Consider the following 17,524-nt stretch of genomic DNA (forward strand, 5'->3'; position numbering starts at 1 on the left):
ACGTCAAGGATGGCACCTCAGAACTGAGTGAGCTCTTCGATGTCATGGAAAACTACCGATCGAGCTGGAAAACCGCAGAACTGGAGCGCCTAAAGGCAACGAGGAAGGCCAACGAATACGTATCTGGCAACACAGCGAGCGAAACCCCCGAGTCGACATTAAAGAAGAGGACAGCCAGTAGCCCGGCAGCTCAGTAGATAAGCAAGAAGGTGAGAAGCAAACAGGCAAATGACGGATTTCAGACGGTCATATACAAGAAGGGGAAAAAAGAAAACAAAACTAAAGACGTACATATAAGGAACAATGGAGCTGAGGGAAATAAAGAGAAACCTAGCACAAGAATGCGTTCTCACCCAGAAGCCGTCCTCATCAGACCGGCAGAGGGTAAGAGCTATGCTGAGGTGTTGGGCAACCTGCGGAAGACTCTTAAACCAGAGGACTCAGGCAGTAATATAGTATCGGTCAGAAAAACGAAGGCAGGCGACATGCTCCTGGAACTTGCCAAAGGAATCCAAATGGACAAATTATGTGAAAGTATTAAAGATACCCTTAAAGAGTGTGGATGAGTGTGGTGAAGACCATGAGGCAAATGGTCAAACTAGAAATTAGAGATATTGATAGCATCACACAAGAAGACGAAATAATCTCATCAATCAGAGAAAGTATAGGCGACACAAGGCAGGAAATAACAATACACTTGACGGGAGTAAACAGCTCAGAACAAAGACGAGCCTTTGTTACGTTACCAATGAAAGACGCGACGAAGATATTGACGGAACAACGGATAAAAATAGGGTGGACCCGGTGCCGGGTGAAGCGGTGTCTCGACATAAAGAGATGCTTCAAGTGTTTTGGAGTTGGAAATTTGCAAAAGGACTGCAAAGGACCGGATAGGAGAGACCTTTGCATCAGATGTGGTGAAAGTGGTCACAAAATAAAGATCTGCACCAAAGCTCTAAGATGCTGTATCTGCACAGCAGAGAACAGGAGCGATGTTGGACACCTCCCTGGGACTGCGCATTGCCCCAGCGTGACAAGAAAAGGAAAGCCATGAAGATCCTTCAAGCAAATATGCATAGAAGCAGAATGGCAAATGACCTACTGCACCAAATCGTGCTGGAAAACCAAATTGACGTTGTTATCATAAGCGAACAATACAAGAAACGGGAAGAAGGATTCTGGCTGGAAGACGACACAAAGACGGCGGCCATATGGATTCCGGACCCTACCACGACGCCACACAGAAGTGACAAAAAAGGAAGATGCCACGTCATCACACAAATTAGAAACTGGACGATATTCAGCTGCTATTTGACCCCAAGTGACGACATTCAGACCTTCCAGACGAAACTTGAAGATATTGAAGACAACGCAAGGCATATAGGTGGAAAACTTATAATAGCTGGGGACTTTAACTCAAGAGCTCAGGAATGGGGTATGCCATCAACTGACTTTCGAGGCCGTAGAGTCCTAAACATGGCCGCAAGAACCGGGATGCTAACAGCAAATGTAGGTGCAATACCCACATTCAATCGAGTAGGGAACGTGGGCACAATCCCTGACATAACACTAGTGACAGAAAACCGCGCGCACAAAATCGCCGACTGGAAAGTCCTTGATACCTACAACGGAAGTGACCACTGCTATATTAGGTTTGACATAGCAGAAAACGAAGTGACTACATTAGCACCAACGAGGAAAGGATGGAACGCTAATCGATTGGACAAAGGAAAGCTTATTCGAGAAATTGACGCAAGGCTGAACCGACAGAGAGGCGGTAACATAATCAGCAACAACATGACAACCATAAGGCAGGCCTGCAACGCTGCAATGCCAAAAATGGGCAATCGTCGCAGACAAGGACAAGAAGCGTACTGGTGGACCCAAGAGATAAAAGCTCTCAGAGAAACGTGTATAAAAAACAGACGCCGCCTTACGAGGGCTAGATGGAGAGGGATCTTTACAGAAGAAGAGAGCCAATTTAAGAAATCCAAGAAGGATTTAAATATTGCCATCCGAAAAAGCAAAACGGAGAAATGCATGCAACGATGTCAATAGTGACCCATGGGGGCTCGGATATAAAATCGTGATGAAGAAGCTCAGAACAAGAAATTCAACACCGGATCTAGAAGAAGAGCAAATGGACCAAATAGTCAAAGCACTCTTTCCCGCCCATACAAATAGCATAGCAAGGACTACTCCACCTATAGCCGAACACCAGATCGAGCTCTTCACTGAGGACGAGCTACTGAAAGCGACAAAAACCTTAAAAAGGAAGAAGGCCCCAGGGCCCGACAACATTCCAGCAGAAGCCCTAATAGCGATCGCGGAGAACCGACCCCATATCCTATTGGATATGTATAACGAATGCATTACCAGCGGGAAATTCCCAGACATTTGGAAGGTGCAACGATTGGTCCTGATAAGCAAGGGCAAGGGAGACCCCCTAACCCCGTCAGCTTATCGGCCATTATGCATGCTTAACACAACCGGGAAGCTACTAGAGAAATTGGTCAAGCCACGACTAGCAGCAGCGATCGAAAGAGGAGGGGGTCTTTCCCCGAGGCAGAATGGATTTAGACCAGGAAGATCGACCATTGGAGCAATCCAAGAAGTCGTGAACCAAGCTCTCAGCAGCCAACAGGGTAACCACTTCTCGAGACCGGTAGTGCTCCTGGCCACTCTGGACGTTAAAAACGCCTTCAACATGGGACAACATAATTGATGCTCTGAAAAGACGATTCCAAATCCCAGGATACCTGATGCGGATAATACAGGACTATCTTGACAACCGACGACTACTGTATCAAACAAAAGCAGGGGAGAAATGCATGCAGATAACTTCAGGAGCCGCACAAGGATCAATACTTGGACCAGAGCTATGGAACATCAGCTATGACGAAATTTTCCACCTAGACATCCCAGAGGACACGACTATCGTGGGATACGCAGACGACATAGTCGCAGTCATTACAGCGCGAAATACCGAGTATGCACAACGCAAGCTGACGCAAGTAATGATACGTGTAAAAAGATGGCTGAACTCACACGATCTAAAACTTGCGGATGAAAAAACGGAGCTATTATTAGCTACCAGGAGAAGGATCCCCCTAGAAATAGATATGAGAGTAGGGGAAAATGTTATAAGGACGCAGAAGGTCATGAAGTACCTAGGAGTAAAACTTGACCCAAAACTAACATTTAGTGCACACAAACAAGGGGCGAAGAAAAGAGCGACCGAGACTACAAAGGCGCTTAGCAGACTCATGGCCAACGTGGGCGGCCCATTACCATCAAGACGAAAGCTTCTAATGGAGATAAACCACGCAATCATGCTGTACGGATGCGAGATCTGGGCAGGGACCCTTGAGACAGCCTGCAGGACAAAACCTCTACAGGAGGTGCAAAGAACGATGGCTTTACGAATCGCGAGCGCGTATCGAACGGTATCCGGTCCGGCGGCACTAGTAGTTGCAGGCACGATACCAATCGACCTTTTAGCCAAAGCGCGAAAAAGGATATACGAAAGACGAAAAGATGGAGACACGACGAGGACACTAATCGAGCGGACCAGAGAGGAAACCCTCCGACAATGGCAGGAAAGATGGACAGCAGAAGGGAGAGGCAGATGGACAGCTAGGCTGCTACCAAACCTGGTAGCATGGACCGCAAGGAAACACGGAGACGTGGATTACTACGTCACGCAGATGCTGACAGGCCATGGCTTCGTCGGGACCAGTCTGTGCCCAAAATGCGCCCAGAGCACATGCAGCGCCGACAAGGAGCAGCAGACAAAGACCGTCGGGAAAAAGGAGGCTACAGCCCAAACAGAGCCCTGGCGTAGGCTTAGCCAGCCAAACTGGCCGGAACTACCCGCGCCTGTGCCTGCCCCTAAACCAGCCGGCGCAACCCAGCAGGGAAGCGAGAAGGGGCCCAGAAATCCCCGGAAAAAGACACAAGGAGCCCACTCAGAGTCCGCGGAGGCACACACCGCCACCCGGATCCTCGAGAACACCGCAAAGCCCACCGGTGAATGGAGGGTAGTCGCCAAGAAGCCGAGGGCAGCGCGCCGTGGACGACACGATGCTGTCATCGTGCAAGCAAACGGCAAGTCTTACAGCGAGGTACTAGCTATGGTGACCAGGAGGGACGACAAGCAGTTGTCGGACCTGGGCGCCTGTGTCTCAAAGGTTCGGCGCACCAACAACGGCAACCTGCTCCTAGAGGTGGCTAAAGGGAGTGTTGAGAGCGCCGAGGAGATGAAGGAGAGCATCGAGAGGGTGCTCGGTGACTCCGCGACTGTGCGTGCGTCGACGGAGGACACGAAAGTGCTGGTTCTGGAGGTACGGAACATCGACTCTATCACCTCGGAGAAGGAGGTCTGCGCCGCTATTGCCGGCCAGTTCAACTTCGAGGCAGAACGGGTGAGAGTCTGGAGCATGCGCAGTGGCCGCTCAGAAACGCAGCTGGCGGTGGTCAGCCTGCCCGTCCCATTGGGCAAGGCAGTCCTTCAGCGCGGAGAGGTGCGAATCGGATGGTCAACCTGTAGGATCCGCGAAAGAACCGGCCCACCGAGGTGCTTCAGGTGCCTGGAAACCGGGCACATTGCGATCCACTGCAAGAACCCGGTGGATAGGAGTGCCTGTTGCTTCAAATGCGGAGAGATGGGACACAAGGCGGCCGATTGTTCCAAGGAGCCATCGTGTTTCCTGTGCAAGGCGGCTGGTAGCAAGGAGACGAGGCACCAGGCAGGCGGCACGGGCTGCCCAGCCTCAAACAGAGGGAAAGGGAACCGTACGCCTGCATGCAGTTGATCCAAATCAACTTGAATCACTGCAGAGCGGCGCAGGACCTGCTTCTGCAGACGGTGAGCGAGGTAGCGGCGGACGTCGCTATACTTAGCGAACCATACAAGGCGAGGGAGGGAGGAGCATGGGCGAAGGACCGCTCCGGCAAGGCGGCCCTTTGGCTCTGTGGCGGCGGACAGCGGCGGATGTCCAACATCCTTTCAGCCGATGGATTTGTGCGGGCGGATATCAGTGGCTTTTGCATTTACAGCTGCTACTTGGCCCCCAGTCTCCCGCTGGATGCATTCAGCAGGATCCTGGACAACCTATGCAGCGACATGCGTGGCAGGGCCAAGGTTGTAGTCGGAGGCGATTTCAACGCCTGGGCCCTCGAGTGGGGATCCGTCTCCACTAACGCCAGGGGACGCGCGGTGCTGGAGGCATTTGCCTCGACGGACGTGGTCCTCCTAAACGACGGGATGAGGCACACGTTTGCCAGAGCAGGAGCCGCCTCAATAATCGACCTGACCTTTGTGAGCAGCGCAATTTCCCAGGACGCCAGCTGGGGGGTCAGCGACGCTTACACCGGGAGCGACCACGAGGCGATCCTATGCACCGTGGGTGCGCCGGAGGGGACCACTCGCACACGGCTGCGGCCCAGGAAAGCCTACCGGCCGGACACGCTGCGCACCCAGGCATTCGCCAACGCGCTGGACGGCATGTCAGCCGAGGCGCTGGGTGGAGCCAACGAGGCTGCAAACCAGATCGCAGCAGCCCTGGAGCACGCCTGCGACCGGAGCATGCGGCTGAGAGGGACATGTCGGAGGAATCAAAGGCCAACATTCTGGTGGAGCGAAGAGATAGCCGATCTCCGGGCAAAGTGCCTCCATGCTCGGAGGCAAATGACCCGGGCACGTGGCTCCTCTCGACTGGTCGAGTGCTGCGAAGCCTACAAGTCGGCCAGGAGGGCCCTAAAACTGGCCATAAGAGAAGCAAAGAGAGAGTGCTTTCTGCGGCTCTGCGACGAGGCGGAAAACGACCCCTGGGGCGGTGCCTACAGATTGGTGGTCAAGGGGCTAAAAGCAGGCAGCACGGCTCCTTCGGACCCGGAAGCCCTGGACTCCATAGTGCAGGCACTGTTCCCGAGGGGAGCCCCGGTGGTGATGACGCAGCCCAGTGCGGAGCGCCACCCCATCGTCGACTGTGAGGTCTCCGAGGACGAGGTGATCCGGACGGGAAGGAGCGTTCGCACCAAAAAGGCGCCTGGGCCGGACGCAGTACCCAACAGGGCCCTGAAGTTGGCTATCGCGCTTCACCCAAAGGAGTTCGCCACCCTATACGCCAGATGCCTCCAGGAGGGTACTTTTCCGGAGAGATGGAAGAGGCAAAAGCTCCTGCTGCTGGCTAAGCCAGGCAAACCGCCTGGGGAGCCATCCTCCTACAGGCCTATCTGCCTTACCGACACCACTGGCAAGGTGTTCGAGAAGGTGATAGCAGCAAGGCTGAATGCCGCCATCGAGAGGGCAGGGGGTCTCTCTCCTAGCCAGTTTGGCTTTAGAAAGGGGAGATCAACGCTGGACGCGATCGAGATGGTGAAGCAGATAGCGGAAACGGCGATCACAGGAACAAGGTGGAAAGGCGGCTCCAAAAATTACTGCTTAGTAGTCACGCTGGACGTAAGGAACGCCTTCAACACTGCCGACTGGAACCGGACGCTGGAGTCTCTCGCTGCGCTGAACATCCCAGGGTACCTACTGGAGATAGCTAGGAGCTATTTCAGCCAGAGGGTGCTCATTGTAGACACGGATGTGGGTTCCAGAGTATACGAAGTCTCAGCCGGAGTCCCTCAGGGCTCCGTGTTGGGACCCCTGCTCTGGAATACCATGTACGATGGGGTTCTACGACTCCCGATGCCCAGCGACACCACTACCGTAGGCTTCGCCGACGACGTAGCGGTGGTGGTAGTTGCGAAGGAGCGCACGGCTGCAGAGAGTAAGGCGAATGCTGCGATCAAGGCGATCGAATCGTGGCTCTCGAGCGCTGGTCTGGAGCTAGCGGCGCACAAGACGGAGGCGGTCCTCATTTCGAGCCGGAAAAAGGTGGAAACGGCCGAGATCCAGGTTGGCGGAGCCGTGATCGAGTCGCAGAGGGCTGTGAAGTACCTTGGAGTTCTCCTCGACACCAGGCTTTGCTTCAAGGAGCATCTCCAGTACGCCCAGAAGAAGGCCAGTGGGACAGCAGGAGCACTCGCGCGGATACTGCTAAATACACGAGGACCCAAGCAGAATGCCAGAAGGCTGCTGGTAAGCGTCGTCACCTCTCAACTGCTCTATGCGGCGCCGGTGTGGGCCGAGGCGGCGAAGAAGAAGTCCTTCATGCGGGGAGTCGAGTCAACTTATAGACTCTGTGCCATCCGAGTGGCGAGCGCCTTCCGTACGATTTCGGACGACGCGGTACTGGTGCTAGCCGGTCTAGTCCCACTGAAGGAGTTGGTCAGCGAGAAGTCGGACATTCGCGCTGCGCTGCACAGCCAACAAGGACCTGAAAGAGCCACGACTGCCGAGCTGAAAAGCGCGGCCAGGGCAAGGAGCTATGTGAGCTGGCAGGCCAGGTGGGATGCCTCGCCCAAGGGACGGTGGACGCATAGGCTCATCCCCAACATCGAGGCCTGGATGGAGCGGAAGCACGGGGAGGTAGACTTTTACCTAACCCAGGTGCTGAGCGGGCATGGCTGCTTCCGCAGCTACTTGAAAAGGTTCGGCCATGACACGGAGGATGGATGCCCGGAGTGCGGATCCGGGATAATCGAGGATGCGGGACACGTATTCTTCGAATGCCGCCGATTCGACGAGGAGAGGGACGAGCTGGAGGCGGTAGCGGGGTCAGCGATCAGGGTAGACACTCTGGTGCCGTTGATGCTGTCGAACCAAAGGACGTGGGATGCGGTGGCGGAATTCGCAGCTAAGCTGATGAAATCCCTCAGGTCGCTGGAGAGAGTACGAAACGAGCGGACTGGCTGAGCGGCCTTCTATTGTGCGAAGCATTGCTTTGCGGCCGTACCGCACAATGCGGGCCCTTGGCCCCGTCAATACCTAGTTTGTTTGTTGTATAGTATTTGTTAAGTGTAGTTAATAAATAATAAACGTATATAAAAAAAAAAAAAGGCCATGGCTACTTTGCCTCCTTTCTACACAAGATAGGGAAAAGAACAGATGCCAGATGCATATACGGAGATGCGGAGATCGACAGTGCTGAACACACCATCTTTCAATGCGAAAAATTCGGACCGGCGCGCAGGTCCTTGGAAGAAGTGGTTGGGACAATAATCCCTGAAAGTATTGTGACAAAAATGGTTGGCAGCGAAGCGGCATGGAAGCACATCGCAAGATTCGTGGAGAACATCCTTCGAGCAAAGAAGCCTGATCTGGATGAGACAGCTGGGTAACCTGGACGCAGTTAGAAGATGAGAGCGTATAGCGCTTAACTGGCGCCACCTCGAAGTAATGCGAAAGCTTTTCCGAGGTGGAAACACGGCCAACGACGAGGGGGGGGTTTAGTAGGTGCAAGCCCCACATACTCGTTTTTGCGACGGAAAATGGGAAGATGCGTAAGGCATTCCCCCTCCTCAACCCAAAAAAAAAAAATAAAAAAAAAAAAAAAAAAATGAGAAGATTCAATAAATAAAAGCAAAGCATAAAAAAAAAAGAGTAACGCAAGCGTTCCTTAATGCCGGCGTTGATTATTGTGGACCCTTTAAAATCCACTATAAAATTCGTGGAAAGAAACCAGAAGCAGCATACATTGCCATATTTTGCTGTTTCGCTACTAAAGCAGTCCATCTGGAGCTAGTGAGCGATCTTACAACGGAGGTATTCTTGGGAGCACTGCGTCGGTTTATAAGTCGACGTGGAAGATGTCAAACGCTGCACTGCGATAATGCAACCAATTTTGTTGGAGCTAGGAATAAGCTACAAGAGCTGGAAGATGCCATCATTTCGGAGAAAGCCAGAAAGGCTATTATTGAGATTTGCACTAACAAAGGAGTCAACTTTAAATTTATCCCGCCAAGGGCACCTCATTTTGGAGAATTATGGGAAGCTGCTATAAAATCAGCGAAGCATTTGCTGCTGAAAAAGATCACCACAGCGAATCTAACATATGAAGAGTTGGAAACTTTTATAGTCGAGATTGAAGCAATCTTAAACTCTCGGCCTTTAGTTCCAATGTCATCAGATCCAAATGACTTGACTGCAATTACTCCCGGTTATTTTCTTATTGGAGAACCACTAACCGCTCAAGCTGACAGCGAGCCTTCTCACCAACCACAAACATTGGGACAAAGATGGCAAGCTATATCCAAATTAAATCAGTCAATGGTCAACCGACTATCTTTAACAATTACAACAAAGGCAAAAATGGAAGCGATCATCAGCAAACATAAAGGAAGGAACTTTGGTGTTGATCAAAGAAGACAACACACCAGTACTCCAATAGCCAATGGGACGAGTTGTCAAGATCTTTCATGGAAACGACAATTTTGACAGAGTAGTAGAGGTGAAAACCGGAAAAGGGTACTTCAAGCGCGATATCCAGCATATAGCACCGCTTTTTCCTGAAGAAGAACCTGTTCACAAACACCCCGTATCCGAAGAATCTGACGACAACAGCATTGATGAACATGCATCAAAGACGAAGAAGACATCAACTATGTCTACATTGGCAATGACATTAATAGTAATACTGCTAGTGTTACCATTAACTGTGGCACAATCCATTAACGTGACACAGTTTATGTCAAGGCCTGGAATTTTCTTCGAAAAAATTGGAAAGGGCCAATTTGCCACCACGGATTGGTCCATCGTTGTATATTACAATTTGAATCCCTGGCATGAACACATTCTCAATGGGAGTTACAAAAGTTAGCCACGTATGTGCACAATTTCCATACAAGGAAGCATGTACTAGTATGTATCATCATTTGAAACATCTGGAGGAGGACCTGTAAGCTGAAAATATGCTACTAGCAAGAACTCGAAAACAAAGAGCCCCATTTGACTTCGTTGGAAATATAGCAAGTAGTCTTTTTGGTGTATTGGATTCAACATATGCCAAAGACGGCTAGCACAATAACAAAGGTTATACATAAAATCAAACGTCCCTAATAGATTCATCAATTAATGTCATAAAGAGAGACGAAATTTTGAACTCTAAGCGAATTAAGCTGATTGAGGATTACATTGATGACACAAGAAGTGCCAGTATTCTATTTGATAAATGGTCGTGGTATACTTCACTATCGACTTAGCTTGCGATGATGGCGTCAAATCTTCAACGTGTACAATCGGAAATAATTAATATATTAAACGATGTTCGCCACAACAAAATCAGCCCAATGTTGATATCACCACGACCGCTTAAGGAACAATTGGAGCAAATACGAATACCCTTAAAGACTGGACAAATTCTTCCAGTGTGATAAAGGGAGAAGGAGCTATTGTAGATGATCACGTCATTATTAAAGTCAAGTTTTCGTTGATTTCATCACAAGCTTTAGACATCTACCATTCCACTCACATCTCAGGAAGGGATCCAGTCAATTGAAACAAGAGCACCGTTTCTGGCCATCAACAGTCATCATGATGAGTTTGTAGAAATGTCTGAGGCGGACTTTAAGACTTGCCAAGAACGGGCTAAGAACGATTTCATCTGCTACAATAAGCAAGCGATGTTCTCTTCAGAGACAAGTGTGAGATGAAATTGTTTCATAATAAAACAGATGCTTCTTGCAATCTTATAACTACAAAAAGAGCATTCATTCAATAATGCTCAATAAGAACATTCAATAAGATTCACCTTCAAACTACGATGTAGTTCAGACAGAAGAAAAAACCATATTAACAATGCTTTCCAAAATCTTCCTGCCACAATTTAACAAACAACTAACCACATTATGCACCCAATAAAGCGATGTATTCGGACTAGAAACCGAATCGATCACTACCAATAATTTTTATAAACAAAAATTGAGATTAAATGATGATGAACCAGTATACATAAAAAATTATAGAAACCTACATAGTCAGCAAGTCGAGATTAAAAAACAAGAAAGGAAGCTAACTTCGGCACGCCGAAGTTTGTATACCCTTGCAGATATAATTTCATTACATTTTACCTATACTTATTATGTTTACAGTTAGACAGTTACAGTTTTACATTCCCAGTTTTACATTTTCTCTACATCTACCGATCGTTTCTATGGCAGCTATATGATATAGTTGTCCGATTTTCATAAAATTTATAATACAATTCTGAAATAATAAAATAAGCTTATATCTCAGTGTAGATGAAAATACGTTGAAAAACAATGAAGTTATAATTTTTTTCTATTAATTTCCCGATTGTTCCTATGACAGCTATAAGATATAGTCGTCCGATTTTCATAAAATTTTTACCAAAATTTTGAAATAATACCAGAAGCTCATGTGTCAAAGTAGATTAAAATACGTTGAAAAACAACGAAGTTATAATTTTTTTGATTAATTTCCCTATCGTTCCTATGGCAGCTATAAGATATAGCGGTCCGATTTTCATAAAATTTTAACCAAAATTCTGGAATAATATAAAAAGGCTATATCTCAAAAATGATGGAATAATATTGAAAAACAGCCAAGTTAAAATTTTTTTCTAAAAATTTATCGAACATTTGTATGGCAGCTATATGATATAGTCGTCCGATCCGGCCCGTTCCGACATATATAGCAGTGAGAGTATATAGAAGACTATATGCAAAGTTTCATTCAGATAGCTTTAAAACTGAGGGACTAGTTCGCGTAGAAATGGACAGACGGACGGACAGACGGACGGACAGACGGACAGACGGACAGACGGACATGGCTAGATCGACTCGGCTGTTGATGCTGATCAAGAATATATATACTTTATAGGGTCGGAAAGGTCTCCTTCACTGCGTTGCAAACTTCTGACTGAAATTATAATACCCTGCAAGGGTATAATAAGTCCAAAAGCTCATTAATGACAAAATAGTGGAACCCACTGTATCACCTTATAATAGCCCACATTTATTAGTACCCAAAAAATTACTTCCAAATTCGGAAAAGAAAAAATGGCGATTAGTAATTGACTATCGTCAGATCAATAAAAAACTTTTGTCTGAAAAATTTGCACTCCTTAGAATTGGTGATATTTTAGATCAACTAGGTAGAGCCAAATATTTTTCAATCCTTGATTTAATGTCAGGTTTTTATCAAATTGAACTCGAAAAAAGTTCACGGGTTATCACATCCTTTTCAACAAACAATGGTTCATCCAGCTTCACGCAATTACAATTTGGCTAAAAAAAACGTCAAGAGAGAATGATGAGGTTGTTCCGAAAAACATATGCTCAAGAACTTAACTGATGTCTTCGAAAAATGTAGGCAACATAACCCAAAGTTACATCTAGAAAAATTTTCATTTTTCATGCATGACGTCACTTTTCTAGGATAAAGGAATCTTGCCCGACGACAAAAAATACGACGTCTTTCAAAATTATCCAGTCCCGCACGTCGCGGACAGCGCTAGAAGATTTGTTGCATTTTGTATTTATTACAGACGGCTTATAAGAAACTTTGCTGATTATTCTCGTCACATAACAAGAACTAGCAGCTATTCATTGGGAAATAACACATTTCAGACCATATATTTATAGTAGACACTTCACTGTCAAAACACATCACAGAGCACCTACCTATCTATTTTCAGTGGTAAATCCCAGTTCCAAACTAACAAGAATGAAGCTTGAACTAGAGGAATATCATTTTACAGTAAAGTATCTAAAGGGCAAAGACAAAGGGCACAGATTTGAAAAACATACAGTCAAATAAAATAATTCTGAAAGTCACTACCAGAAATACGACACCAAGCATCGTTCTACGGTAAGCTAGGGAGGGTAAGTTAATTAATAGGAGTCTACTAGAATAGGACGGTAGCCTCTCATCAGCATCCCAAGGTAGGCCACGGAGGGCGAAAAGTAAAAAGTTCTTTTGTACAGATTCAATACGGTTAATATGGATTCCGAATTGAGGACTCCAGACGCATGAACCATACTCCAATATAGGGCGAACTAACGAAGTAAAAGGGGAATCGAATTCCCTCGACCACCTCTTAATAACCGAGCATGCCTCTGGCTTTATTAATCATGAAAGAAATATGTTCACAGAACGAAAGTTTAGGGTCTAAGCGAACACCCAAATCGTCAACAATAGTTATTCTTTCCAGAGCGCAATCATTAAGCGTATAAGTGGCAAACTGGGGAGTGACACGTGAAGATGTCATCAGCTTGCATTTAGAGCTATTGAGATGTAATAAATTAGGTCTGACTGGCAAGAGCTGTCCCTATACTGCAAGCATAGTTTAACGTCATCAGCGTACATAAGTACTCTAGAGTTCGTTAGAACCAGCTGGAGGTCATTGATAAACATAGTAAATAGCAGCAGGTCGTGGGACTCTGAGGAATTTGGATAGAGCATTTTTAAACAGAACCTTTTGAGTTCTGTCACTCAAATAACTCAAAATCCATTTAAGAAGATTGACAGGAAACCCGATGAAGTCAAGCTTCCTTACAAGAAGAGAGTGATTAACCGAGTCAAATGCTTTACTGAAGTCTGTGTAAATCACGTCGGTTTGAAAGTTACATTGTAAACCTTTAATAACGAAAGAGGTGAGTTCCAGGAAATTTGTAGTGGTTCCCAAGGAATATCAGCTGGCCGGTATAGACAAACGCGTTTATTTTGCCTGAGTTTTGTCAATAAGGGGCTAATACGATTTTGGCCCACACTGTCGTCCAACCTAAGTACTTTAGTGGGTTACTAGTTAATTACATAAAATTAAAGGTACAAGCATTCTTGGCTGTAAAATGTTAATTTGAAATATTTAAAACTTCAGTCATCAGTTTTTGGCGTAGTACTGGAAAAGTTCGATAAGAAGTATTGGAAAACTTATGCGGATGTCAGCTGTTTTGCCCGTACCAATTCAGCCTTTGTGTTGCCTCTGGCAATATCATTTTTTCCATAAAGAAGATGAAAATCTCAACCTGCGCTTGATTTTTATGCTTCCTCCTAATAGAAATTGAGCGTTATTAAATTGCGGGTGTTAGTTAGGTGTTCTTAGGCAGTGTTGTGAAATTTTTTACATATAGTGCTGTAAAATGCAGCTCATTAAAGAGTTGCTGAGGTCAAGGAAAAAAATACCCTTCACAAAACGCACAGTTTGTACAATAATTTTGGAGATATTTTGAACAAAACTATTTTTTTAGCATAGGTTAATAATAGTTCTTATAATAAAAGACCAATTAGTACAACGATTGTTTAAAATTAACATGAAACATATTCCACTGCTTATTTTTTTGTACGCTGATCAACCCTTAAATAGTCCCTCTCAAATACGAAACAGCTGCGGCGGCTGTGCAATAATGTTGAAGGTTAGAATGGAACCGATTTTAAGGTGCACCCACAAAATAATTATTTATAAATCAAGTATGTTAGTATTAATTAATTCAATTATGCAATAATGTTCCCAAAACTTCAAGGAATAAAATAAAATTAACATTTGTAATTTTCATAATCGCATTGTATTTTAAAATAATCAATTTCTAATTTTGCGGATTTGAATCCGCCGGCCCAATGGCACACGGAAAGTTTCCGAGCGTTTGGCCTGCAAATTAACAGAGACTTAACAGAGGGAAATACGTATCCGTAAGAATTTTTCGGAAGTGAATACTAGAACAGGTCAGGGAAATCCGAATCCGAATAAATTTTGCGGAAGTGGAAACTAGAACAGGCCTGAATATATTTTTTATACGATTTAAATGTTTTGTTTAATGTTTTTGAAATTTTATTAATACCAAATAAATATATTCTTTGTATAATTTGCAGTCCTATTTTAAACGAAAGCTCCCTTAGTTCGGATCTTCATCTTGTGAAACCAGTTTATTTACCGGGTCCCGATGCAATACCCGGCTGCGTGCTCAGGTATTGTGCTGGAGCTCTGTGCAATCCCCTTCCGAAATTGTTTTCCTTATCTTTAGAAACCTTAGAATTTCCCCTTATTTGGTAGGAATCATTTATGATTCCTCTCCAAATTCCTCAGAGTCATTTCTGGGGTCCCACATGGTAGCCACCTCGGCCCGCTGATATTTACTTTGTTTATGATGACGTTAACTATGCTTGCAGTATAAGGACAGCTCTTGCCAATCAGACCTGAAATCGGATCTTAATAACTTTCAAGCATGGTGTCTTGCTAATTTATTACATCTCAATAGCTTCAAATGCAAGCTAATGACATTTTCACGTGTCACTCCCCAGTTTGCCACTTATACGCTTAATAATTGCGCTCTGGAAAGAATAACTCTTGTTGACGCTTTGGGTATTCGCTTAGACCCTAAACTTTCGTTCTCTAAACATATTTCGTGCATAGTTAATAAAGCCAGAAGCCTGCTCGGTTTTGGTCGAAAGAATTCGATTCCCCTCATATAACGAAGACCCTTTTACTTCGTTAGTACGCCCTATATTGGAGTATGGTTCATGCGTCTGGAGTCCTCAATTCGGAATTTATATTAACCGTATTGAATGTGTACAAATGAACTTTTTACTTTTCGCCCCCAGTGGCCTACCGTGGGATGATAATGAGAGTCGGGCACCTCTGAATTGGGACACTGCGGATCCTATCAAGGCGTTCGGAATGTATTGGCTCCCCAATAAGGACGGCTTCAAATTTCAGGTCAATTTTGGGATACCATCTAGTTTCACCAAAAGGACGATCCTGTCGAGCATAGCGAGGCTGTTCGACCCACTAGGTCTCATCGCCCCAGTCATCATCTCTGGAAAGTTAATATTGAAGGAGGTAACCATGGCTAAGAAAATGCAGGACAACGGCGCTAGGACGGCTCTAGATTGGGACGATGAGGTTCCTAAGGCTCTAACGGAACGGTGACAAGCATTTCGGGACGGCTTGCTGGGGATCGACGGTCTGAGCATACAGCAGTGGATTCACTGTTCTCCAGGATCCATAGTATCAGCTCAGCTTCACGCGTTTTGTGACGGGTCTTCCACATCCTATGCAGCTACTACTTATCTAAGGCTCGAGCACGGAGATGAAACGTGCTACGCCTCGCTGTTGGCCGCAAAATCAAAGGTTACCCCTTTTAAACCCCTAACCATACCAAGAACGGAGCTGAGTGGTGCAGTTCTAGCCGTCAAGTTGGTGAAATGGCTTACAACGGCTAGATGGCTAAATGACCTTCCCATCCAGACCTTTTATTGGACGGATGCCACGGGGACGTAAATAGAAGGAAGATGTTTGTCGCCAACAGGGTCGCCTTCATTTTGGACCACTCGTCGCCATCGCAATGGAGACATGTAGGTACTAGCGAGAATCCAGCGGACTGTGCGACAAGAGGGCTTCCTCCGAGCGAGCTGGAGGACTTTGATTTGCGGTGGCGAGTCCCGGAGTGGCTTACTCGCAGGCAAGGTGACTGGCCTTCGACGGAGATCGGGCAGGTCGACATACACGATGCCGCGCTGGAGGCAAAGGCAGACAAGGTACGCCTTCATCTTGCAGCTCCGCAACCATCGTTGGTTGAGAGGTTTTCCAGTTTCAGCCAGGCTGTGAGAGTCACAGCATTTATAATTCGGTTCAAAAGCAATGCTATTAGCAAAGGAGAGAGGTGTACCGGACCCCTAATCATTGAGGAGCTCGACTATGCTTTACTCGCCACCGTGCGCATCGTTCAAAGGGAGTTCTTCGCATCTGAGCTGGCCACATTGAGGAATTCTAAACGGCTGCCCTCCAGAAGCAAACTTCAGAGTTTGTCACCGACCGTTGTGGAGGCATCCGATAATTCTCCCAAGTTCTCATATTTTTACAGAGCTAGTAATACGGTATTGGCATGCTTTGACTCTGCACGGAGGTGCGCAGCTGACCTTGTTCCACGCTCGCCAGCGGTTCTGGATACTGACAGGGAGACAAGCAGTTCGAAGAGTGCTACGGAAGTGCGTGAGGTGCTTTCGCACCCGGCCAACCACCTCGACTCAGCTCATGGGAGACCTTCCGCTACACAGGGTCAACCCCCTTAACCGACCGTTCCTGGCGACGGGAGTTGACTACATAGGCGCTATAGAGCTGAAGGCAGCGCGCTTGAGAGGAACAAGCTTCTACAAGGGATACATCGCCGTTTTTATTTGTCTTGCGACGAAGGCTGTACACTTGGAGGCGGTGACGGGTCTCACCACGGAGCATTTCTTACTGGCTCTTGACCGGTTCACCGGGCGACGAGGGATGGTTCAACATTTATACAGTGACAATGGAACAAACTATATCGGCGCGGATAATCTAATGAAGGCATTATTCGGAAGGCTGCAGGAGGATTACGAGAAGCTCATAGCCCCAAAACACCTCAAACGCCCAACTTTGGCGGGCTGTGGGAGGCCAATGTGAAGTCGGTGAAGCACCAACTTTTAGCGTTTTTAAAGCATCGATTGTGGCGTGAGTTTAGTTTCAATGAAAAATATACATGGATTCAGATGTATAAAAATTTAATTGAAATTTACAACAGGAAGCATAGAACAATAAAAATGAAACCAATTGACGTCAATGCATCTAATGAGAAACAACTTTTATCAACGCAATCACCGAAAAGTATTTTGAAATAAAAAAAATTTACGGGAAGGGGAATTTGTACG

The 17,524-nt window shown here is 46.5% G+C and overlaps 2 protein-coding genes across 2 annotated transcripts; both read left to right on the top strand.

The window, feature by feature from the left end:
• The first annotated feature begins 960 nt into the window (after nucleotides 1–960).
• LOC121502708 (uncharacterized) lies at nucleotides 961–2,058 on the top strand. Its single transcript, XM_041776412.1, has one exon. It carries the CDS (start codon nucleotides 961–963, stop codon nucleotides 2,056–2,058), a length of 1,098 nt encoding a protein of 365 aa, XP_041632346.1.
• A 14,080-nt stretch (nucleotides 2,059–16,138) lies between these two features.
• LOC138928469 (uncharacterized) lies at nucleotides 16,139–17,279 on the top strand. The gene is made up of 2 exons (XM_070285549.1): nucleotides 16,139–16,649; nucleotides 16,711–17,279. The coding sequence occupies exons 1-2, from the start codon at nucleotides 16,139–16,141 to the stop codon at nucleotides 17,277–17,279; spliced, it is 1,080 nt and encodes a 359-aa protein (XP_070141650.1).
• The last annotated feature ends 245 nt before the right edge of the window (nucleotides 17,280–17,524 follow it).

This window comes from Drosophila kikkawai, chromosome 3L (genome assembly GCF_030179895.1).
Source record: "Drosophila kikkawai strain 14028-0561.14 chromosome 3L, DkikHiC1v2, whole genome shotgun sequence".
Classification (NCBI taxonomy): domain Eukaryota; kingdom Metazoa; phylum Arthropoda; class Insecta; order Diptera; family Drosophilidae; genus Drosophila; species Drosophila kikkawai.

What these genes read in the sequence shown, in the direction of transcription:
- LOC121502708 (XM_041776412.1), top strand. Translation starts at nt 961, where the DNA reads ATGCTGTATCTGCACAGCAGAGAACAGGAGCGATGTTGGACACCTCCC.
- LOC138928469 (XM_070285549.1), top strand. Translation starts at nt 16,139, where the DNA reads ATGTTTGTCGCCAACAGGGTCGCCTTCATTTTGGACCACTCGTCGCCA. An exon ending in CTCCAGAAGCAAACTTCAGA is followed by an intron (nt 16,650 to 16,710) that starts GTTTGTCACCGA and finishes ATATTTTTACAG; the next exon opens with AGCTAGTAATACGGTATTGG.